We start from the raw sequence: 24,506 nt of genomic DNA on the forward strand, positions 1-24,506 counted from the left end.
AATTTTTTTAACAAACAAAAAACCCAAAGGCTTCCCTTTAAACCTAGAAAGAAAAAAAAAAACCCCCCCCTTCATTTTTCCCCCCCCCTCCTTCTTTAAAAATTTTCCCCCCAACCAGAAATTTCTTGAAGGGGTCAATGATCCGGCCCCCTCTAAAGTTTCCCCTCTTTCTAATATAACAGTCCCACTTAACAATATTCCCCTTCCCAAGTAGTTCTGTAATACTAACAGAATCCCTCCTTATGTGTCACATCAGTGTGCGGAGTCCCTTAGGCTAAATGTCCCAAACCTTCATCTTTGGGAAAATTACAGTAAGCTATGTAGAACATCAAAAGCACTTTATAACTGAAACTAGATAAAAGTATTCTTACTCCCAACAGAAATCCAAAGAAGTCAGTCTGCCCTGAGGCACAGAGTGTCATGAAAAGAGCCTCGAATTACATGTCAAAAGCCTCCTGAGACTAAGCATGTCCCTGACCCCTCCCAAGGCTCAGAGTCCACCAATCTACTTACCTACCTCGGAAGGTTACTGTGGTCTTTAAAGAGGCCGGGGATCCAAGCGGGCTCCCCCCCCCCCCCCCCGTTACCTGGCACAAAGGAAGTTGGTTCCAGACTCTTACTTAAAGGGCCTGGGGGCTGGAGTAGAAACTGCCTACATTTCCAAGTCTGACTTAACACACGATCAATGACCCCAGGCAAGTATCAGTCACTGGGACAGCCAGTAGATGTGAATTCACTATTTCCCAGTTTGGGGCTAAGTCCGCTAGAACATTCTAAACACCAAACCGATACCTATACTACACATGGGCTTTGTCCCAGTTTTATAGAAATTGGATTACAATGAGCTACTTATGATTAAATCATTTTTAAAATTTATTTTTGCCCTGACCGGTTTGGCTCAGTGGATAGAGCATCGGCCTGCAGACTCAAGGGTCCCAGGTTCGATTCCGGTCAAGGGCATGTACCTTGGTTGCGGGCACATCCCCAGTCGGGGGTGTGCAAGAGGCAGCTGATTGGTGTTTCTCTCTCATCGATGTTTCTAACTCTCTATTCCTCTCCCTTCCTCTCTGTAAAAAATCAATAAAATATATATTTTTTAAAAAAATTTATTTTTAATTTAACCTGGAAACCTAGCCACTGAGCGTTATTTCTATGGGAGTCTGTATTCCAGAATTCCATTCAGAAATCCAAATGCTGGGAGCCTATCTTTTGTTTTTCCAGGTCCACGAGCTCAGAGACTCCCTCTGGCAGATTCTGGAAGTCGCTTTCACTCTTTGGTCCTGTGGCCTTTCAGATAAGAGATGTCAGCTGCAGACTGTCAGGATATAATAACTATAGGACCATCTTTCACCTTTTTTTTTTTTTTTGGCCACATTCCTATTTATAATCTCATTTTATCTGTAATTGCCCAGTGAAGTATATAGAACAAATACTATTATTACTCATTTCAGAAATGAGGAAGCTGAAGTACAAAAGTTAAGTGACTTGTCAAGGTCAAAGCCTGGCAGGATGAGGATCAGAAGTCAGATCTTTATTTGCCAGCCCAACACTCTTATCAATCAAACAGCAAAGGCTTCGAAAAGGGGGAGAAGGAAGTAAATGTGATTTAAAATTATTTTTAAACAATTTTCTCTGGCTTGGTGAATTTTCATTAATTTCCTTCTTCATTGTCGCCTGATGAATTAGTCACTAAAACCTTCAGCTCAGAAGTAGAAATTGTTTAAATTATTTCCTCATTGTTATATATAGATGTTCAACTTTTAAGTGTTTCATAATAAAGTGACTCAGGGACGAAGCAAGCCCAATCTATATTAGTCATTTGTTGAACGGTTACAGGAGATTCATGCAAAACTATGGGGAAGACAGAAATAAACATTTACCCAAAAGATGACTAAATTAAAGACAAAGAGTGCATGTAAAATGTAGACATTTTTCCTGCTAGTTTAAGCTGTGGGATGGGAGAACAAATGTGAGGAAACAAGACACAGGTCACCTATTTTCATTTTTTTCTGAGTTTAGGTGGTGCCCAAGAGTGTTTTGTGGTAAGGAAAAGAAGTTAAAAGTTAACAGGACAGAACACCCAGACCTTGCCTTTATATAGCACTTTTACCTCTCAAGTGCTTTCACATACGTTATCTCATTTTTTTAATCAAGAAATCACTCTGAGAGAGATAGGGGCAGATATAACCAAGTTCATTTTGCAAAGTTGCTTAAGGCCACACAGCCATTCAGGAGGCAGGTGTAGAAAACACTCAGTAATTAAATTGGACGTTGACACCAATTTACCACTGTAAAGGGATCATACACGTTCCATGTTACAAAGGCAAAGCACTTTAATCCCATAATCTAGAGCACCAATTCCATTACTATTATAGAAAAGGTGGTAGGACATATTCTAATTGCATCTATATTACTTATAGGTGCTTTAAGTCATGTCTTAAGAATTTCTTCTAAAAAAAATGAAGCACACAATGTTTGTATTGAGACTTTTAAAAACACGGAGTAACCTAATGCATCAAATTTAATGTCTGATTTCAGTAAGAGGAATGTTCTGAGCACACCCAGGACTTAGTCCATTTAGAGGTCCTATTTAGTATTTCATGTGGCATTTTTGGCTTCTGTTTCATGTTGGGGGCAGAAATAAACCTCAGGGTGACAGAGAGTAACCTGATGGGTAGAGAGGGCTTTCTTGGTACCAGTAACATTCCAGGAATCACAAATAGCTGAGGCAACGGGAAGGCAGATGATGAAGTATATGAGACCTCGGGAAGGTAAAAGGCAAGCGAGGCAGGATGTCTGGAAACCAAGCATGCGATGTAATCATCTTAAACTATTTCTGGTTATTGGTTCCATTTTTAAGAAACACTGATTTGGTCTTTCGAAATATCACTATTGGAAGATAATAAAACGATTAGTTGAAGATGAAAGAAAGGACAGAAGACATAATCAAATTAAAATCCGTTCACAGTAGCAGATTGTATTACTCCAGCCCATGAAAAATGGACATAGGGATTTCCACTATTTTAAAGAATGCTGTGTTATGTGACATACATTTTCCTTGGGGGTGGGTAGGGAAATGAAATTTTTAAAACTCCAATGGTTAGAATATCATGTTGGCCGTGACACAGAACAAGGAGAGATGAGTGTCACATTCCCTGAAGCTCGATGCTTTGAGAGAAGCAGAGGAGAAAGAAATGGCTCCGTTCTCCCAATGGCAGCTCCCCGGGCCCGGCTCCACTTCTGAATGAAAGAGCTTGTGCTGCCAGCACAACTGCACTCACACAGGGACTGAAAAATAATGCCCACTGATAGTCTCCCCTTTATACTCTTCCCATTCTGTCACTTGTCAGCAACGGGAGACTACACATTTCAAATACAGCTGACAACTCGCATATGATACATCAGAGGAAGCAGTCCAGCACATTTTTCTCTCCCAATATTGTTCAAATGGGTGCTGCTAAGAATGTAAACAAAAATTACTTAAAGATGGAAATGTCTCAAGAAATATTTCTGTCAGGCACCTGAGTGTCTAATTATGCTATTTATTGAACTATTCTGCTCACATCTTTTAAGTAATTTTTATTTATTTTATCTAAGAAAGCATCAAAAGTTATTTCTGAATTACCAAAGTTTTTATTTAGTTGTCTGGTCCTTTTCTCTAGTATGACCCCTCCCGCTCCCCTTATCACCTTTAACTAGCCTATGTTAAAGGCATAATCTCTTTCTCAATGCTACAGACTTAAGTAGACTTAACTGATCCGGTCGACCAAATGCCATGCTGCTCAGTGGCCTCTGCACTGGCCTGGTCCCCGGGATTTGCCCGTAAGTTAGTACTAAGTTCCCACCAACACCCCCTGCCCCCATTACCAACACCCCCTGCCCCCATTACCAACACCCCCTGCCCCCATTACGAAGACTCCTTCTAAGGAAAGAGGCCCTTCCTTCAACAAACAGTCTCTGGCCTTTCCCAATTATTTCCGGCTGCCTACTCTACTCCCCAAATTTTAACTCAAAATTCCTTTTCAGATACTATTTAAATTTGATCATAGGAAATGGCTTCTTTACAGAATTCTCTGGCAACTTTACAAATCAGTATGACATAACTTAGGGGCTTTCACGCTATCACTTTTCATTGTTACCAGAACACTATGCCTTTACTATGATCCCCACTTGAAGAAGAAACTGAGGCTCAGAGTTACCATGTAGAAAAGCCAGAATTAAACAAAGTCTCCTTTTCCTTATTCTGAGTTTCTTCAGCACCTTTTCTCTCTCTCTGTCAATGTATGTCAGTGTTACTGGTAATATTATTTTGTGGCTAGTTTGTGTGCACATGCCAAGAGGCTTTTGTATCTTCATTAGACTAAGCATACTATTGGCACTAATTGAACAACTTAATCATGAGGTTAATAAACCAGCAATGCTTTCACCTCCACACTTTGAAAATGCATCCATTTTACAGTGAACCTTAATATTTAGTGACCTCTTTCCCCATGTAATCTATTTCCTCACCTCCCTTCTACTGCTAGAGGGTGGGGGAAAGCCTAAATCTCAGTTATGGTGAAAAGTGTGATATGCAAGGAGACGAAAGTAACTGCCCAAAACAAGGGTTCGATGCTATACATGGACTACACTCAATGTCAGAAAAAAGCAGGAGTTTGCTGTACTAAAGAACACTCGCATCACCTAAATAATCTCGGTAACTGGCTGCCAGATTGCCTGGTGCCACAGAGGCCACGGCGCTCAGTAACACTGGCACCCAGTGTGCACCTGGAGTGGTCTGTACACTTTTCCTGCCCACACTGCTGCTGTGTCCCCCGCTGCCTCTTCTGTAAGCCCCTCTCTTCCTTTCCTCAAAACTGCTCCTCCTCTGCGCTCTCCTGACGAGCACTCCACACACAGGTCCTGTTTGCCTCAAACGGAGACTCTGATGGGCAAGTGACGACTGCATGTTTTGGGTTTGTTTTTGTGGTTTTCTTTATGGGGGGGGGGGCGGTTGTTTGTTTGAAAATATATCTTTCTTGATTTCAGAGAGGAAGGGGAGAGATAGAAACATCAATGATGAGAGAGAATCATTGACCGGCTGCCTCCTGCACACCCCACACTGGGGATCATGCCTGAAACCTGGGCAGGTGACCTGAGAGATGTCTATCTAGATTCTTTCCTATAGAGGCAACTCAATTAGTGACGTACTATATCCAAACCTAGCTCTCTCTGCATATTGGACAAAATGCTACCAAACACAACCTTAATTTGGAAGTAGTTACAGAGGGAGTTCTAAAGCACTGGCATAAAAATTAATTTCCAGTAATCACCAAAGCAGACATATCCTGGGGCCAAGTGGTTGAAGAGTGAATACCTACAGTCACCTTTTTCTTTCCTGGTTAATTCCCACTAGTGGGCAATATTCCTATAGATGAAAAGGCTCAGATATAAATCACTTGGAAATTTTTTGACAAGAAAGGTGTTAAGAGTCAAGTGTGTGTGACAGGGAGTGGAGAAGAGGGTATTCTCCAGGAGCTTCCAATCTGGCTCCAAGAGGTTTTCCTAATTCCACTGTCATCTCTCACCTTCTTGCTATTCTATGACCACAGTAATTTCTCTGATGCTCGGGAATCTCCTGTCCCCAAATTTTATAATCCCCTTCCTCTCCTTTCTCCTTTGTCAATGATTCACAATGTGGGTGCACCTCACATTCAGTCAGTAGACAATCATATCCAGTAAACTATACCATCTGGCCTGTAAAAACCTTCAGATACTATAAATTATTAGCTTTCTAAGTGAAAAAATACTTCCCAAATCTGGTTTAACTAAAATGGTAACTTCCAACTTGCAAGATACTCCTTGAGAGTTGATGTTCAAGTAGTGAATGATAAGGTAACTCTAAAGTAAGATTTACAAAAGGCGAAGCTTACCAGTTGATGGAGGGTAGAAGGGTGAGCAGGCACAGGGAAGTGACCTGTCAAAAACATTCTAAACGAGTTGCATAAGGCTGAGGTAAGCTATACCTTTGACCCACCTCATTCTTTTATTATATCTAAGATTGTGCTGGTTTCAACAGCTTACACGAGGTATATTTCCACTCTTCTAACTCTCAACCAGATTAAATGTTCAAATTGGCTTATCAAATAAAAACCAGAGCACACGGGGCACATCCATGAACAGATTTGTAAGAAACAACACAAGTAGACCAATTTAGCCCTTAATTGCTCCTATTAGTTAAGAAGAAAAATACTCTCCCTCCCCAGGCTTTTGGTGGGAATTGTTATAAAACATTAATTAAAAAAAAAAAAGTGCCACAACAACCCAATTTCAATGTTTTCAAATTTTACATAATCTATAAGATACACGTAGCACCAAAGAGAGTAGGAGAGGAAAGTGAAGAAAATACAAATGCTCTGGATTTTCCAATACATAAACACGCGGAAACAGCATATACTAAGAGAATTGTATATAGGTAAAACCTGACCACTCTTTTGAGATTTACAGTTTGTTAAAGTAACATTACACAATTAAGTATCATGATAAAAAAATAAACGCCAAAGTATAATGTGAATCACAAGCTTTGGTTACTTTGCTAAATTCTAGGACTAGACCACTCATCAGAAAGCAAAGAGGATGTGTATTTTATCGCCGACTGCTAATGATACATGAAAACAATCTGAACCTGTTAGGACATTCATCATTTAGCTTCATGGCACTCATCCTTTCTTTTTTTAATCCTCACCTGAGGATATGTTTTTCTTCTTTTTTTCCTTTTCTTTTTTTTTTAGTGTGAGAGGGAGGGGAAGAGAGAGAGAGAGAGAGAGAGAAACATCAATCAGTTGCCTCCCATATGTGCCCCAACCAGGGATGGAAACTGCAATCAAGGTTATGTGCCCTGACGGAGAATCAAGCTGGCAACCTTTCGGTGCACAGGACAACACAACTGAACCACTCTGGCCACGTCCTCCTGAGTTATTAATTTTCCTTGAACACCGTGTTTTCCCTTTGTAGCACATGCCACACAGTCATTAATAATGTCTGTACTGCTCTGTATCCCTATCTACACTTCTGACATCATGGAGGTTGTGTGGGCTTTGCTGAGTGACCTCCTACGTCTTGGACCTAGAATGACCTGGCACACAGAGGTGTTAAGTAAACATTTATTCAGTGAATGTTTGAGAACAAAACGCCAACCAATGGTGCCCATTCCATACACCCAGATAATAAAAGCTTAGAAATGAAGTAAAGGAACATCAGGTCATCAAGTCTGGTGTTCAGCACATCACTGTTCTCAACATGAAGCTGAGAAAAGCTTTTCCCTGGCAAGTGACAGTGCGAAAGGCAGTAACTGCTCCACAGTTTTCTGTGAGTCATTTTACAGCTTTCAAAACCTTTCCATCATCTGGTGGTCTCATGATGAACGTGGCCAAAGAAGTCATACAGCACTCTGTGGTTCGAAATGAATGCTTTAAAGAATTGTGACAGGTATGTAACCCATTTATTCTGAGTTTTTAGAAATGACACAGACTATCTGGAACTTTCTTTAGTGCTCACTGCATAATACTCCCTCTGCAAACTATCTGGGGCAAAGTCCTATTTTTTTTATTTTATTTTTTTATTTTCAGAGCTCTGAAATGAACACTGACTCCAAATAAAATCTTCAGGCATTGGAGAATATACAGCAGCTCTATTTTCTCAAAGGACAAAGAGAGGCAATCCGAGAGCTTCTGTTGAAAGGGGGTCCCCAGGGGTTGTGGGTAAACTGACCTACACCTCTAAGGTTCCAAAGTAAACTTCTAAAACCACTTCAGAGGTAGATAGCCTCCAGAATTCTGTAAAGGTGAGAGTGGGAGGAAGACGTTAGTTTAAATAATAAGCTCTAAAGCTCTTTGATGGTTACATTTTTTTAATGTACCATGACTATATGAACATTCATACATAGAAAGACCACAGGATGGATTAGAATCTGGGCAAATGACATAATAAAGCTCTTCAAAGTCTGCACAGAGCAGAAGTTAAGCAGGGACTCATACAGGTTCCTATTATCTTTATTCTTTCTGAGTAATCTGACTTAAAACAGTTTCTGTTTTAGGGATCATGAACACCTCATACTGTAACTTAACTAGCTTATATCTAATCCTATGATTACTGAATTCTAGACTAGGACAGGTCAAAGCCAATGTAAGTTTTATTTCAAAGCCTTGAAATGAAGTGAGCAAAGTACTTGTTTTGAAGAAAGACTTTGTTCCATCTTTCTAAGTAATACATTTGGAAATCTGGATTTGCAGCAGTAACATATCTTCATCCAATTTTATGAAAGTCAAAGGGTCTGATACACACACAGTACTCTAATCTGAGTCACATAATAATGTTGTGAAATAGGCAAGCCAAGGACTTTACAGATGAAGAACATAAAGTTCCAAAAGGTTTCGTTTGTTGACCCAGGGTCATAACTTAGAAAATGGAAGAAGTAATTAGGGTTGGAAGGGTTTCTGATCCTGAGATCATTGCTATTTCTAAAGAGCTATACCATTCTGGCCCCTCCCAAGCTAGTGTTCATTTTTTATCCCTCACCAAAACAAGCAACAAGATAGCATGTCCATAACTTCAAGTATATAAAGAACATAGTATATTAAAAAGGATAAAACATTTCCCTCAAAATACAAGTCATGTCCCCATGTGGTTTCAGGTCTCGAAACCTTCTAAAATTATGGTCTACTATTCTTGGTCTTGTGTCAAGCTTACATAGAGAGCATAACTTTGCATCAGAAAATAACAAAAATATGTTTCCTCTTCTTATGAAAGACCAGGGACCTTCCTAACAGCACAAGAATCACTAAATCCAGTTGCTCCATATTCTGAGGTTAGCACCAAAAAGTGGGATAAAACTCAAAGCATAATCTTTTCTGTTTAGTAGGGTGGGGGCAATGGGATGAAAGAAATTCTGTTAACTACTGAATGAGTGAGGGCAAGGTGAGGGTGAGGGCTTCTTTGTCTTTAACTTTTGTTTTTTATGAGTGGCTCAGTTTTCTGAAGGGGTAAGAGTTCAATTCTTTATGTAAAAATACCTTAAGTATCTGTGAATCCTCGAGTTCAATAGGAATAAAAAAATCTACGTTAAATTCTTTAACTTCCCAACTCTGTTTTTTTTATCTCTAATGTACACTGTGCTGTTACATTTGCACAACTTCCAAGTGAAAGAGAGAAAAGCCTATCAAATACCTTCCACAGAACATAAGGGTCGAAGCAGGATTAACCCATACAATACGTTAACTCTGATCTCTGGTAGCAAACACACTTTATTCTAGAAAGTCAGCCTTGTTCTTTGAGGTCAGTGGTTTTCAACCCTGGAGACATATATTAAAATGAGCTTTTACAAATACTCTCCCCCAATCCTGCTCCAAACCAATGAAATCAAAATCGCTTTAGAGTAGAGATGGGCTAGTTCTAGGGGTGGGCTAGAATCAAAAGCCTCTGGTCTAAGTGCTTCGCCCCCAGTTTCAAATGCCCCAACAGGAGGTCATTTTCATATTTTCCTGTGCAAGAAATAGTCACAATACCAGGACTAACAGTGCCCATGCTTAGAAACATCAGAATTTCATCAGCTGAAGGAGTTTATTACTTAGATATAAGCAGATACTCTTAAGTTAATCACAAATAATACACTTAAAAATACTAGTCAAATACCAACATCCAGAAAAGGGGAAAAAATTTAAACCAGAAAATTATTTCTTTTAATTTTTTATAACTTCATATAACTATGTAATGCTCATTTACACATGGTTTAGGTATTAAACCATATTTAAAATGTTATCTTCCCCTGACTAGTAGCCAATCTTGTAAAATATTTGATTTTTGGAATTTTCCCATAGATATAAGTTAGTAAAGGCAAATAAAGAAACCAGAAGTACAAGACATCCTATTACACAGGTATATGAAATAAGTTCAAAGGGGAGTTTCCACTGCTCAGAAGACAAAAGACTTCTCAGAAACATTAGTGCAATCGGATTGCTCACTTCTTACTCAACCCGGTACTGCTGAAAAGGAGGTTGCTATGTTCCCACCTTAACTGCCTATCTGTTGTTCCTGTGACAGCTGGAGTCAACAAAGATAAGTTTGGCTTCTGGAAAAACCAAAATGCCAAGCTTCTTTATTTTAAAACCTGTTCTGAAACTCTTCCGTATTATCTGATTCTATGAATTTTGCAATAGCTACATATTAGTTAAAGCTGGAGAATGAGTAACTAAACCAGGTCTAAATTGTATGCTTAAGCAAACAGAAAAATAAAAACAAGTTTTAGGAAATTTTTAGGCCTAAGGAGGCTCAGACTGAAGTCTAATACCAAAAGATGCAGGAAAATCTAAAATAGAAGTAATGTCCTAATTAAATGTGGGTGGCCTAACTGGAAAAAATATTTAAGATTCCTACTCTATGAACTTCCTGATTAAGAAGACATGAATGGCTGCTACAGAAAAAACTAATAAGGAAATACTAGTAATAAAGGTTAGAGAAGAATTTTGATTCTGTGTTTTTATTTCTAGGTCAGAGTTGTAACCAAATATAACGAGGTGAGTGGTATAAACTTACATGATTTATCGTCGACTGAACAGCCTTTACATAATGATTTAGTTCCCGATCCATCATAGCAAATTCAACCATCGCCTTATCCATACTGTATTCACTACTCACTTCAGCTGAAAAAAAGAAAATGCAATTATTATTTTCCATTTAAAATGCCATATCTGAGAAAAGTTGCACCAATGTAATGTATATCAATCAATGCTCTAAATGATTTTGTGAAGGTATTACATGTTTTTTAAAACTTCCTCAACATATAGGTGCTTCATTCAAAATTCTAAGAACACACCCAGTTGAAAAAGGCTCAAAGGCAAAAAGGTGGACTCAGACTCAGGGGTTCCAGGCTCTGCCACTTACTTGTATGATCTTAAACCAATCACTACACTTTTCCCAGCCTCAGCTCCCTCATCCCCTAAAGCACCCCAGTCATCTACCTACACATTGACTTCACAGGACTGTTAAAGACCAAATAAGGAAGATTTCCACGTCTAATAACAGTAGCTTGGGTTATGCAGGCCAATCCTCCTTTTGAAGACAACTAAAACGATTGGGAAAAAGAAATCTTAAAAACAAAAGAGCCACGAGATAGTAAGAAACCATCAGCGCAAAATCTGGGGGGAAATGAAAAAGACAAGCAAAGCACCAAACCAAGCCCTGTAGTCAGCTGGGTTCCCTTCCTCAGAATAAAGATGAGCCGGAAGTAATCCCATCCTGTTCCTGGCTGCGGTGGGGCTGGCCTTGTCCACTGAGCAGAACAGAGGGCAGAGGGAGAGAAAACCACCTGCTTCTGAAACACTGTGGCCACAGCCAGCCCTCCAGAACTTGCAGCCTGGGTCCCCCTCACCTGAGTGGTCCTGGGGACCTAAGAACTTCTGATCTTGGGGTGGTCCCAGAGTGAGGGTACCCACACGTACTCTCCTCTAGAGAAGTCACTCATCCTGGGCCTCAAATAATCCCAATAAATAATCATTAAGGATAATGAACAGATTACAGGGGGAGGAGGGAACCTTACCCTAAAACACACAAGCCACCAAGAGTAAGAATCAGCAGAAACAGATCCACAATGTTTCAGATGTTGGGATTATCTATCAGAATATGAAGCAGCTACGTTTACTATGCTTAAAATTTTAAAATATCCTCGGGGAACACGAGAATAAACAGTGACCAGAAGACTGGAAAAGTGTTTTAAAACAGTTTTCTTAAGCTCTAAACACAAAGGAAAAGAGAAAGAACAGAGGATAATAAACATTTGGAAATGCAGTCACTCAAAGGCCCTTCATTCAAATGTTGGTATTTCTTGTCTACGCTGAAGATCAGTATGTCATATCGTCCCAAAGCATGAAATAATAAAATCCACTTACATTTGGCTTTTAAAAATGATTTTCCTAGTCTTTACCATTAGTCTTTAATTTTACAATAGTTAATTATAAACACATCCCGTAAAATATATCCAGAGTTAATCTGCTTCTGGGAGAATACCTCTTGGTTTATAATATCATTTGATAAAATGTTGACAACCTTTTGAAAGCACTTAGTAATGTGCCTTTGACATGAAAATGCTATGAAAAGTTTTGCAAAGTAAAATAAACAGGATGATGGTTCTCATTATCAAGGTCCCATGGATAATAGCAGGAGTTGAATCAGTTAGCAATTTCAAATACAAAGCCAAGAGACCCTCCCTGTAAAGGAGAAAGTGAGCAATGGCTGGGTCTTTCAGGCAGCCTCAGCTAAAGTTCCAGGGCCCAGGAATGCGGGGACAAGCTGAAGAACCTCTCTGATGAATGGTGCAGCCTGAGGCAACAAAGGGAAAACACCAGAAGAGATCAGGAAGCTAGTCCTAAAAATAACTGAGAATCACACCACACCTGGAAGTGATGTCGTCAGATAACTTCAGGCTAAACCCAGTGTCTTGGTCTATTGCAGAGACCAGAGACTGAAGACAAGAACCAGCAGAGATTCCATAATGGTTTCTGGGAGACAGGCCATGAGAATGTCCATATCAAGTTGCAAACCTACCTCCACTATTTAAATATTTAAAATTATTTTTGTGATTCTTTTTATTCTTCTGTTAATCCTTATTTCTCTTATTATTGCAATCATAACCCTTTTTCTTAATACAGTGGGGCCTTGACTTACGAGTGTCCCGACTAACGAGTTTTTTGAGATACGAGCTGTCTCTCGGCCGATTTTTTGCTTTGAGTTGCGAGCTACAATTCGGGTTAAGAGCCAGCTTCAGATACCCCACCGCTAGTTGGCGCAGCGAAAGTCACAGTGAATGCCACAACATCAGCCCAGTATCACGTGTCTCACTCGTTCACTTTTTTATTTGACATACGAGTAATTTGAGTTACAAGCTCCATCACGGAACGAATTAAACTCGTAAGTCAAGGCCCCACTGTATATATTTTTATTGATTTCTGAGAGGAAGGGAGAGAGGGAGAGAGAGAGAGAGAGAGAGAGAGAGAGGAGGAGGAGGAGGGAGAGAGGGAGGGAGGGAGAGAGAGAAACACCAATGATGAGAGAGAATCATTGATCGGCTGCCTCCCATATGCCCCAGACTGGGGATCAAGCCCATAACCCAGGCCATGTGCCCATGTGCCGTGACTGGGAATCGAACTGTGATCTCCTGGTTCATAGGTCAACGCTCAACCACTGAGCCGTGCCGGCCAGGCTATAACCTCTTTTTTTAAATGTTATTTGGGTTCATGTTTCAGAAACACTAGGCTAGGGAAGACAGAGAATCTGTGTCTTTTTCTACTAAAGAACTGTAGAAAAAGAAAAGCATATTGTTGCATAAAAAAAGCCAACAGGCCAAATAAATCCCAAAGAATTCATGAATTCAGAAGAGAAAAAAGGGATGAACAAATAAAAAGGGAGTTGGTTGTTGACTAAAAAAGTGGTTGGGAGTAGGGGAGTGTGGAAGGACTGACCAGCCAGAGGTTCCTGCTCCTTTATTCCACAGTATATCATCCCACTATCAAAAACCTCCCACTTATCCCACTCCTGACACCAAAACAAAAGACAAAACCCTCCCTAAAAATTTACAGGGAAAGCCCTTCCTAAAAATCCACACCAACCAAATTCTACACTGCACATCCTTCGAGGACTGAGCACAAGCCCCACTTGCTTTTAAACTATGTCAGCCTAGAAGGATAGCGCTTAATTTACTATAACTATACTTGATATTTTGGCACTATTAACCATAAATAATCTTGTCTTTTTATATGCATTCATTTCTCCAAACAAATTATAATCCATTTATGGGCAAGAATGATGCCTTAGTGTTTTGGGGCTCCAACAAAGAATTATAGCACCTCTTTCTTCAATATTGTTATATGGCCATTTAATTTAATAAATTTGGAAATTAAACCTTTGCCAACTATAAATTGTCCTGCCTCAAATATTTCAATTCAATTAAAATATGAAGAAAACATGATATAGATTCATTTGCCTATTATATTTTCATTGTGATTTTTCTATAAGAAAGAGGCTGGCACCAATAAAGTGGGGGGAAGGGGAGAGAGCAGGAAGGAAGAGAACCACACAAATGATGTTAAAATTCACAGAACGACAGTTCCAGAGAGGGAAGTACTTCTGTACTACACTCTGCAAACCTGGCATTAGAGAAAATTGGTGCAGATGATAAAGCATGGAAACTAATGACAATGATGAAAAAAGTATATAATAACAGTAGCTGTAGCTAACAATTAATAAACACTTTATTATGTGCCAAGACTGTATGAGCGCACCATATTTACCTTAAGCCTCACAGCAGCATGAAGAGACGGAGAGTTTTATCTCCACTTCATACATGAGAAACTGAAGCACTGAGCTGGTGAAGTGACTTGCCCCAGGCAGAGGCCACCTCCAACTCAGGCTTCCTTTCTGTAAAGTCTGTACACCTGCCACCTACACTAAAGGTGCTTAAACACAAGGACAAGCACCCAACTCCTCCAAGAATATCTACCAAACAAACCCTCAGGGGGAGAAAGTCAGGGCCCTAACTTCATTTTAGCTCCCTGGTGATCCCTTCCAAGTAGGACACTAGGTACTGCCATTCAAATGGTATTAGACCTGGTCCTGGAAAAGCTTTTCCAAATTCCTTAAGGAGAGGAAACTGATAAAATAATAATTTCCCCTTTTTAGAAGATTACAGTTGACCCTTGAACTACATGGGTTTGAAACGCACATGTCCACTTGCACACAGATTTCTTTTAAATTACTGCAAATGTATTTTCTCTTCCTTATGGTTTTCTCAGTGACATTTTCTCTAGCTTACTTTATTATCTTACAGTGTATAATACATATAACATACAAAATATGTGTTAATTGACTGTTTATGTTATTAGTAAGGCTTCTGATCAATGGTAGGCTAACAGTAGTTAAATTTTGAGGAGTCAAAAGTAATACATGGGTGTATGTTTTTCCCATTGATTTTTAGGGAGAGTGGAAGAGAGAGAGAAAGACAGAGAGAAACATCAATGTGAGAGAAACACATCGATTGGTTGCCTCCTGCACAAGCCCTGATCAGGGCCCAGGCCGGGGAGGAGCCTGCAACCAAGGTACGTGCCTTGACCAGAATAGAACCCGGGACCCCTTGGTCCGCGGGCCAATGCTCTATCCACTGAGTAAAACCAGCTAGGGCCAGTAAATACATGGATTTTAAACTGTGTGGAGGTCAACAACCCTAACATCCACGTTGGTTAAGAGTCAACTGTACTGTTTGTTTTTTTAATTCAATTTATTTGCGTGACATTGGTTAATAAAATTATATAGGTTTCATGTGTATAATTCTATAATGCATCATCTGTATATTGTATTTTGTGTTCACCACCCCAAGTCATTTATCCCTCTCTTTGCTCTCTTCTCCCTCACCCCATCCCTCTTGCCCTCTGGTAATCACCATATATTGTCTGTGTTTATGAGTTGTTGTTTTTTACTTACTCCCTTCACCTTTTTCACCCAGCCCCTCAACCCTCCTCCCCTCTGACAGCTGTCGGTCTGTTTTCTGTATACATGAGTCTGTTTCTATTTTGCTTGTTAGTTTATTTTGTTCAATAGATTTCACATGTAAGTGAAATCATATGGTACTTGTCTTTCTCTGACTGGCTTAGTCCACTTAGCATCATACTCTCCAGGTCCATCCATGCTGTTGCAAAAGGTAAGATTTCCTTCTTTTTTATGGCTGAGTAGTATTTCATTGTGTAAATATAACACAGCTTTTTTATCCACTTATCTGCTGATGGGCACTTGGGCTGCTTCCAAATTTTGGCTATTGTCAATAATGCTGCAATGATCACAGGGGTGCATATATATTCAACTGTACTAAATTTTAACACGGGTGAAGAGAGTGACCTTCCACATCGGCAAGGCTAACTAGAGGTGCTATACAAGCAGACAAGTCACCACTGAATGCGAGGAGAACAACTAAGCCAACTCTAGCTGAGAAGCCAAACCAGTACTAGGCCAAGAGCATGGCAGCAACGAAGATGGAGGTGGCAGCCATGGACTGATTACTGGGCAGCAAATGAGGAGCAGCAGGAGGGAAACGTTCAAGAGGATGGGGAAAGTGCTGGAAACACTGAGGGGAGCCCAGTGTCAAAACCATTTCTGTTTTTCTGCCTTCCCCAGCGGAGCAGGGTCTGGAGAGCTAGGGATTTTCCTAGTTCTTGAATGTGCCATTCTATGAGTATGCACTTAGTCCAGCCAACCCTTGCTTGTGCTAACCATCTGAACCTAAGTGATATACTTGAACATGCACTTACAAGCCACTAAATACGTGGGCAAGGCTTGGGGGGAGCTCTGTGACTGTGAGACCTGCGTAACACATCTGGCATACTAATTAAGAAGTTAGTACGATAAGTAGCTGAAATATGTCCGCCTGCCCCTGCCCCAACAAATCAAGTCCAGAGGGCACAGATAAACCTTAATTTACATTATAAGCGTATAACTATTTCTGTTAATACTAATACCAGGGCTGCCCTCCCACAGATCTTCGTGGCTGTCCCCAGTGATCCTGGTCAGCACCACCCCAAACATTACGAGCTGCTAAAAGTACCCGAAGAACTTTAAAAATGTTATTTCGACCAGGAAGGGCCACAGCATTAAACCCACTCTTAAAAGATGTTTTGTTTCTTTTCTTTTCTTCCTGTTCAGTGGCAAACTCTAGAAAAATAAGGATAATCACTAAAGGAAGGCTTCTTTTTAGACCGAAGTACTCTGACATTTATGTAATATAAAAAGTATCTGAATGGATGAAGTTGGCCTGCACATAATTTTCCTAAAGTCAAACCAACCTATAATTATGCAATCTGAACAGCCACGCTATTCATTAGACACGTCATCTGTTACTCAATGTCAAAATGCACTAACAGCAATATTATAACTATTACTAACTCTCTCTTTTTGAAGTGTTGAATAGGCATTCAAATTACATGATCAGGAGACATTAAGCAGAAATGGGTGATTTAGTGTTGCAATCAAATTCAACTGAAAACAACATTCATGAGAACTCTGTGAGAGTAAGATGACAGCTGAGGCAGGAACAAGTGTGAAAGCAAAGTGGTAACAACCAATGCTGGTTGTCTTGGATATGGACGACTGGGGCAAAATGAGGGAGAAGAGAGAGGTCTGTGAAAGGAAAGGAAGGGAGACAAACTAGCTATTTTTATAGACATAGACTCAGGTGAGACAAATTCCAGGCCCTCGACTAGAAGATGTAGGTAGTAAGGCTGTAGCACATGAATTCTTATGTAGCAGAGCATGGACACATGAGTTGATCCAGGATGAGCTCCAAGATTGCCAGATCTATTCACATCTTGTTTGATCAATATAATGGCCTTCTCTAGGTCACAAGTTAGAAATGGGGGAGCAGAACATTCATCATCTTGGCTTCCCCAAGTTCAGTTGGGCATGGTCACCAGAACAATCAAGCTTGAGTTCTAGACCAGCAACCAGCTCAGCAAGAACAGAAGGTAAGTGATGCAGCTCAGAGCTGTAGCTTCATGATCAACTATTCCAAATAAGGCCCTTCCTAGCCATAGCTGTCCGACAGCTGCAGCCCAAGGCATGCACGACAGAGAAACAAACCCCGAGGCCCAGCCACGAGGTTGGGGAAGCACAGCTGAAATAGGTCCCAGAGCCAAGCAAGCTCCCTCTCATCCAGAATAGAACCAAATGCTTCATTCTTCATAAAACCATAAAACTTCTTTACCTTACAACTGGGACGTGTGTGTGTGTGTGTGTGTGTGTGTGTGTGTGTTAGAGAGGCACACCCTGAAGACAAATTTCACCTATGTATCTTTTCAAACTTTTTGTCCCAGATTCAACTGCACAGCTTTCCCCATGGCCAATATGTTTCCTGAAATTTTGTCCCAAACAAATAAAAAGTGCAGAATCAAGTGTTTTGTGTTGTGGTGTTTTTTTTTCTACAAAGTCATGTATAAGCGTATCTGAATAGGAACAATGCCAATTACATATAGTTGATTAAATTCAACTCTGTGTATTTTATTAGTGAAATACCAGATGAAGACAAAGCATCCATTTAGGGTTCTCAGGGGGCTGCTGACTCCAATTCAGCATGAATCACACATTCAGAAGGATCTGATAAATACTCAGTGCCATAAAGTGCATATCATTCTGGGAAGGAGAAAGGAAGGCAAGGAGGCAGGGAATCACCTCACTGTGTTATAAATTTCCTAGAGTAGATGGGACATGTACATAGTAGGGAGATCTTATTTTCTGAAACACAGAATAAATATTTCCTACTCTCTTCAAATTAAAAATTGATTCTTCTATATTTTGTAAGCAAGACATTTCTTTTCTTTGGATAAACTGAAATAAACGGCAGCATAAATCATACCACCGTTCCCTCCCTCCACAGTACACTCTTCCTCTGAAAAGGGAGCCCCAACTATCTCTCGCAGCACGGATCTCCACACACCTTCCTCCAAGAGTAGCTGTGTGTGTTTTCCTGGAGCCTAGTATTAAGCAATCGGTATACAGTCATCAGGCGTTGAGTTTAATGACTTACTCACTGCTTGAGCAATATTTAATAGAAACTTGGTTACTCCTCACTACACTGTACTTTAGTCATAATTATCCCTCCACATAGATATTAGTGTGGTAAAATTAAAACCAAATCCACATTTTATAACTGCTTCCCACCAGAAATAATAGTGAAGAGTATAACAGTGTATGGCACAAACAAATAAGCAAGCGATCCTTTTATAAACAGCGAATATAGGGGAAATCTTCAAGAAATATTGATGTTTATAATAATTTTTACCCACCTATACAATCTGCTTATAATACAGAGAGGAAAGTTGTATAATACAGTAACTCAAAAAGCCAGCTCTCCAGTCAGATTACTTTCAAATCTAGGCTCTATTGTTAGCTCTGTAGTCTTTAGCAAGTCTCTTTACCAGAATCTCAGTTTCCTCTCCTATGTAAAGGGTAAAATAACAATATCTAACTCACAAAATGATATGAGGACTAAATGAGAAGATGTAGGTAAAATGATCAGCCTAGGGCCTGGCCCACAGTCAGCACTAACAAAATATTATCTGTCATTAAAATTATTCCAGAATGGATAAGTAGTTTGCAAATGTAATTAATCTTAATGCTAAAAAGCATTTTGCCCTTAGAACCAAAAAGTATCAAGTGAACATCACCTCCTTAACTTTCAGTTATTTTTACTAACTTGAGCCCAAAGCACTGAGCTGAACTCATAAGACTGTGATGTTCAATGAGAAACTTTGTAAACAAACTGATGCCCAGAAACTCATGTACCTAGCAAATCTTTATTGAGCACTTAATACATGTCAGGCAAAGGATAAAAATGTCTTGATGCGGAAGGAGTGGCTAACACTGCCCACAGACGGCAGGAAAGATTTAGCAGGAGGGTAAATCCGCATGTTTCTTGGAGGATGAGTAAGTATGTGCCAGATGTTCACCAGACTGGGGTAGAGGCTAAACAAATGCCCTCACGCCTCTCCTCAGAGGGTGACTTAGAGTTTAAGTGCTCAAAGAAAAACACTGGGCATGAACTGAGGAGAGAGACAAAGATTAAATCTTCACTGAGCAGTGACTACGTGCCAGGCACTTTGAACACACTACTCATCCTAGCCTTTGTTACAACAATATGAATTAGGTATCATTAGACATAATTTCGAGATAAGAAAACTGATGTTCAAAGAGACTAAATCATTTGCCCCAGGTCACACATTAATAAACGGTGGAGTTTGGAATGACCTCATGTGTGACTTAAAGTTAGCATGGAAGACACGTGCTATCGCGTTTGAACTGCTGCTACCCAGGAAAACTAAAATACACTTCATGCAAAAGTCATGGAATAATGAATAACTGCTTCTCTAACTAAAGGAATTCTCCTCAACATTAACTTATTTTAAGAGAGAGCAAGAGAAAGTGAAAAAGAAAGACTGACTCACTGACTTAAACAGTTCTCAGAGGAATGGAGACTATCTTTCATCATATAGACATATTTCCTTTGAGAGCATAGTTAATATTCTCGAAACTACCATGGTAAAGTTATAACTCAAAGTGCTGCTTGAAGTAAATTCTATGAAGAGGTGAAGTCATAAAACCACAGAAGTCAAATCTCTGGATACAATCTAATCTCTGCCAGTTATCAAAAGCACTATGAACCCTAGGTTATGGGCACCTATAATTTCAAAACATATCCACAGATGTCTTTGGTTACCTGTAATAAAGCCCTGACTATTTAAAGTCAAGCCTGCCTTTTATTTGACTGAAATTCCTTTTCTATGCCATTCTTGCCTACTTCTTCCTATTCACTATAAAGAAATAGTGAATGCAAGGCAGCAAGCAAAATTCACAACAGCATTTCCCAGCTAACATAATTTCTAGGACTTGGCTTTGCCCAAGGTCTACCTACAGTATGAGGCTTGAAGGCTCAGGAGGAGGCTTAAGGAACAGAACCTGACTTTGATTTCTGGTTCATGACCAAAGTGCCAGCATGAATTTGTGGCAGCAAAAATAAAAGAAGTGAGGCTTAAATGTCATGTGGTTATTAAGAAAATTAAATGAAAACGTAAGTGAAGCATCCAACATTATGTCTTAAATTCAGTAGACACGATAAATGGAGCCTCTCTTTTGCTGTTTAACTACATGTGCTTGGCAATATTTCCCAATACAAATTTTCTTTTCCACTTAAGCTAGTATCGAATCATAGAGTCATCTCACCCACTTTTTAAAATCAATAAAACATACAGCTAAGAAATTCGTTGAGCATAGGGTTGAAAAATCCAAACATGGGTCTCCAATCCCAAAATTCCCTCCTTACAGCCAACCATTGCTAAGAGGGTCCTGGGAGTGTAATCTCATAGAGATAGTCCATGTAAAAGGCATCTTCTTGTAAAAGGACTACAGAAATAAGAATACTTACAGAAGTAGCAGAAATAAGGAATATAAAATGGCCCAACTATTCTCAGAATGCCTCATGTTGAAAATCATGTGCCCTAGTCTTCAGAAAGTGCACCTGAATAGAAAGTTTGGTGTCAAAATGTTCATCTATAATAATAAAAGTGTAATATGCTAATTAGACCAGATGTCCTTCCAGACAAAGCTGGGGCTGCAAGGGAAGCCCGGGTCCTGGGTGCCTGCCAGTGGCTGAAGGGAAGCCTGGGTCCCAGGTGCCAGAGGGAAGCTGGTGCCGGCAGCCGGGGAAAGGAAGGCCTACTCTTGCATGAATTTCGTGCATCAGCCCTCTAGTTCGAAAATAAAACATAAAAGGCAAATAAATATATCCGGAAACACAATGCAAACATATTAACAACAAGAAAGCAGTGATGCTAAGCAAAGAATAGAGTATGAAGGCTAGAGCGGGGTCTTCCATTCACTCATTTAACAAATATTTACCAAGCACAGCCCTGTGTGCTTGGAGACCTAAAGAAAGCAGTAACAAGGCAAACACTGTACCTTCTCTCAAAGAGTTTGACAAATTTCTACTCCATGCAAAATTTCTACAAAGTCCTAGTATCTGCCTTTGTGTGGGATGGAGAATCTTGTTCCACTGCTGAACACCTCATTATTAGATTCCTTCCAAAGAGAAAGCTGAGCCAGCACCTTCCTAGAACAATTCCAGACAATGACAACAATAAAGTTGAATGGCTCTTTCACACACATTAACTGATTTACACCTCATAACCTGCATATAGAGTGATTTTACTCTCTGTTTTATCCAGTTGAGAAAATTGACGCTCAGAGAGGTTAAATGACTCCAATGAAGTCATGCCTCACTATCAGAAGTAGGACTTGACCCTTGATCCTCAACTCCAGAGCTAAAGAAGAGCCACCTGCTGGTCCACACAGAGCCAACTCTTCCAGCTCACAGTCCTTCAAAGACCTAAAGGTGGCTAATTAAATATTTCCTACCTGGCAAGTTCATTAGCTGACCTGCCTTCAAGGTGGACTACAGAATTAAAAAAACAAGAATTACAACCAGGGGGCTGACCAATGAAGACCATGATAACACTATTATTACATGTATACCACTGAAATCTTGGGTTAACCTTGTCAATAAAAAAATTCAACAGAAATGGCTATTAAGCAGACCTCTCGTTTCCTATACTAGTACCACTGAGTCTTTCTATCTAAAATTCAAAACATAAGACTGTGAGATTTCTATGTTCCTGAAATCTGGCATTCCATTTCATTCAGGAGGTGAAGGTCTTTCTGAATATCAACATGTCATCCAATTACCAGCTAGTTCACCCTATGTCCTATGTCCATAAGTCTGACAACCTTGCCTCTCTTCGTTTTTTTCAATTAGTTAAACAATAGCTAACATTTATTGAGCACTTACTATGTGAGCCAGACACTATGCTAACCAATTTACATGCATCATTTTATTTAATCCTTACAATAACTCTGTGAAAAGGACAGTATCATTATCCCCATTTGATGAAAGGAAAAAAATGGACTCAGAGAGGTTAACTACTTTGAACCAAGTCATACAGCTAATGAGCTATGGAGAGAAGACTCAAATCACAGACATAAATGTAAAACATAAAACTATTAAGCTTCTAGAGAGAATTTTAAGGAATTATTAGGTTAAGCAAATACTTTTTTAGATATAACACCAAAAGCACGTCCATAACAGAACAAATTGATAAACTAGATATCATCAAAATTAAAAACTTCTGCCTCTTCAAAACAATCTGTTAAGAGCACAGATTGGGTGAAAATATTCACAAACCATTTATCCAATAAAGAACTGTAGTCAGAATATATAAAGAATTCTCAAAATTCAATAAAAGTTTTTAAAAATAGCCCAATAACAAAGGGGAGCAAGATTTGGATAGACACTTCACCAAATTGGTGAATGCCAAATAACCCATGAAAAGGTATTCAAGATTACTGGTCATTAGGAGATGAAATTAAAACACTATAAGATACCACTGCATATTTATTAGAGTGGCTAAAATTAAGAAGACTGACATAGCAAGTGTTGGCAAGGATGTAGAGTGACTAGAGAATTACCTTAATGTATTCCACACATAGGTTCCTAATTTTCAGAAAACTATAATATTACCAAAAAAGTACACTTTACTGTATAATCTAACCAGTTAATATAATTTAATCTTATCATAATTATTCAAAAAGGACTTCAAATATCATATCTTTGTGTTATCATTACGGTTTTACTAGTAAAGTATGGAAACTTAAGTTAACAAATTTATCATGTAACAGATATCAAAGAAAGCAGCGTTTTGTCTATAATGACCTCATGAGAGTATTGATTGCTTTTTATTATAGTTTGTTTTCTCGAATTCAGTGGTCCTCAAAGTGTTGTCACCAGACCACCAGTATCGGCGTCCCCCGGAACTTGTTAGAAACCCAAAGTCTGAGGCCCTACACAGACAACTGATTCCGAAACTCTAGGGTGGGGACCAGAAATATGTATTTGAACAAATCCTTTGGGGTAATTCTTAAGCCTGGTAAAAACTGAGATCCACTGTTCTAATGTATGTTTTAAAGTTAAAGGCACAAATTGGCTTTTCTCTGAGATTTTTTAATAAATTCACAGAATTTGAAGACAAAAAGGAAATATTACTTCAAATACACATTTTCAATAAATCTCAAACTCAACCAGCTATCTCCCTATTTCTATACTTACTGAATTATTTTAGGCCTTTTATTACGTTATAAAACCAACACTGAATGTAAGATCCCATAAATAATGCACTCTACAAAAGCCCCTGTCTGAAAACCAATTTTCTACTTCAATACCCTAAGCCATTTACTCACATTTATTTTTGCAACTGCACCCAACATTCCTTCCAAGTTTACTAGGTTTGCTTCTAATTTTAGCTACAAACTTTCATTCTCCAGAGAACATCTGTGCAACTTTTAATTAGGCTCATCTAAATGGAATGGATTTTAAAAATAACTCTAGTTATAAATTTTTAATTGTTTCATAAAGCTACTTTAGAAGCAGAATGAAAGTGGAAATGATATTGTACTGAATCAGGACATCTGGGGCTGTCAGTAATTTGTTCAGAGACCTTGAGTTAGTAACTTAATCTTTCTGGGGCTCAATTCCCTCACATGTAAGAGGAAGTTGAGGTGACCTGTGAAGTCCATTTCAGGTCTAAGAGTCTATAAATCTGTGATCGTACTGTTATACTCTACTAGAGGCCCAGTGCATAAAATTCGTGCACTTGGGGAGGGGGTGTCCCTCAGCCCACCCTGCACCCTCTCCAATCTGGGACCCCTCGGGGGATGTCCAACTGCTGGTTTAGGCCCGATCCCACAGGACTGCTGGCTCCCAACCGCTTGCCTACCTGCCTGCTTGATTGCCCCTAACCACTCCCCTGACAGCCTGGTCTCCCCAACTGCCCTCCCCTTCAGGCCTGGTCCCCCTCAACTGCCCTCCCCTGCTGGCCCAGTCACCAACGGCCCTC

The 24,506-nt window shown here is 39.6% G+C and overlaps 1 protein-coding gene across 3 annotated transcripts in view; it reads right to left on the bottom strand.

Moving 5' to 3' along the window:
• The window catches only part of NSMCE2 (NSE2/MMS21 homolog, SMC5-SMC6 complex SUMO ligase), a 218,262-nt gene that overhangs the window by 159,360 nt on the left and 34,396 nt on the right, over positions 1 to 24,506 (bottom strand). For all 3 annotated transcript variants that reach the window (XM_023751936.1, XM_006086304.3, XM_006086305.3), the window contains one exon: positions 10,570 to 10,676. In XM_023751936.1, the coding sequence (XP_023607704.1) occupies positions 10,570 to 10,653 (84 nt within the window). In that variant the 5' untranslated portion in view covers positions 10,654 to 10,676. The remainder of the gene's footprint in view (positions 1 to 10,569; positions 10,677 to 24,506) is intronic.

The sequence above is a fragment of the Myotis lucifugus genome, unplaced genomic scaffold, assembly GCF_000147115.1.
Source record: "Myotis lucifugus unplaced genomic scaffold, Myoluc2.0 scaffold_27, whole genome shotgun sequence".
Taxonomy (NCBI): domain Eukaryota; kingdom Metazoa; phylum Chordata; class Mammalia; order Chiroptera; family Vespertilionidae; genus Myotis; species Myotis lucifugus.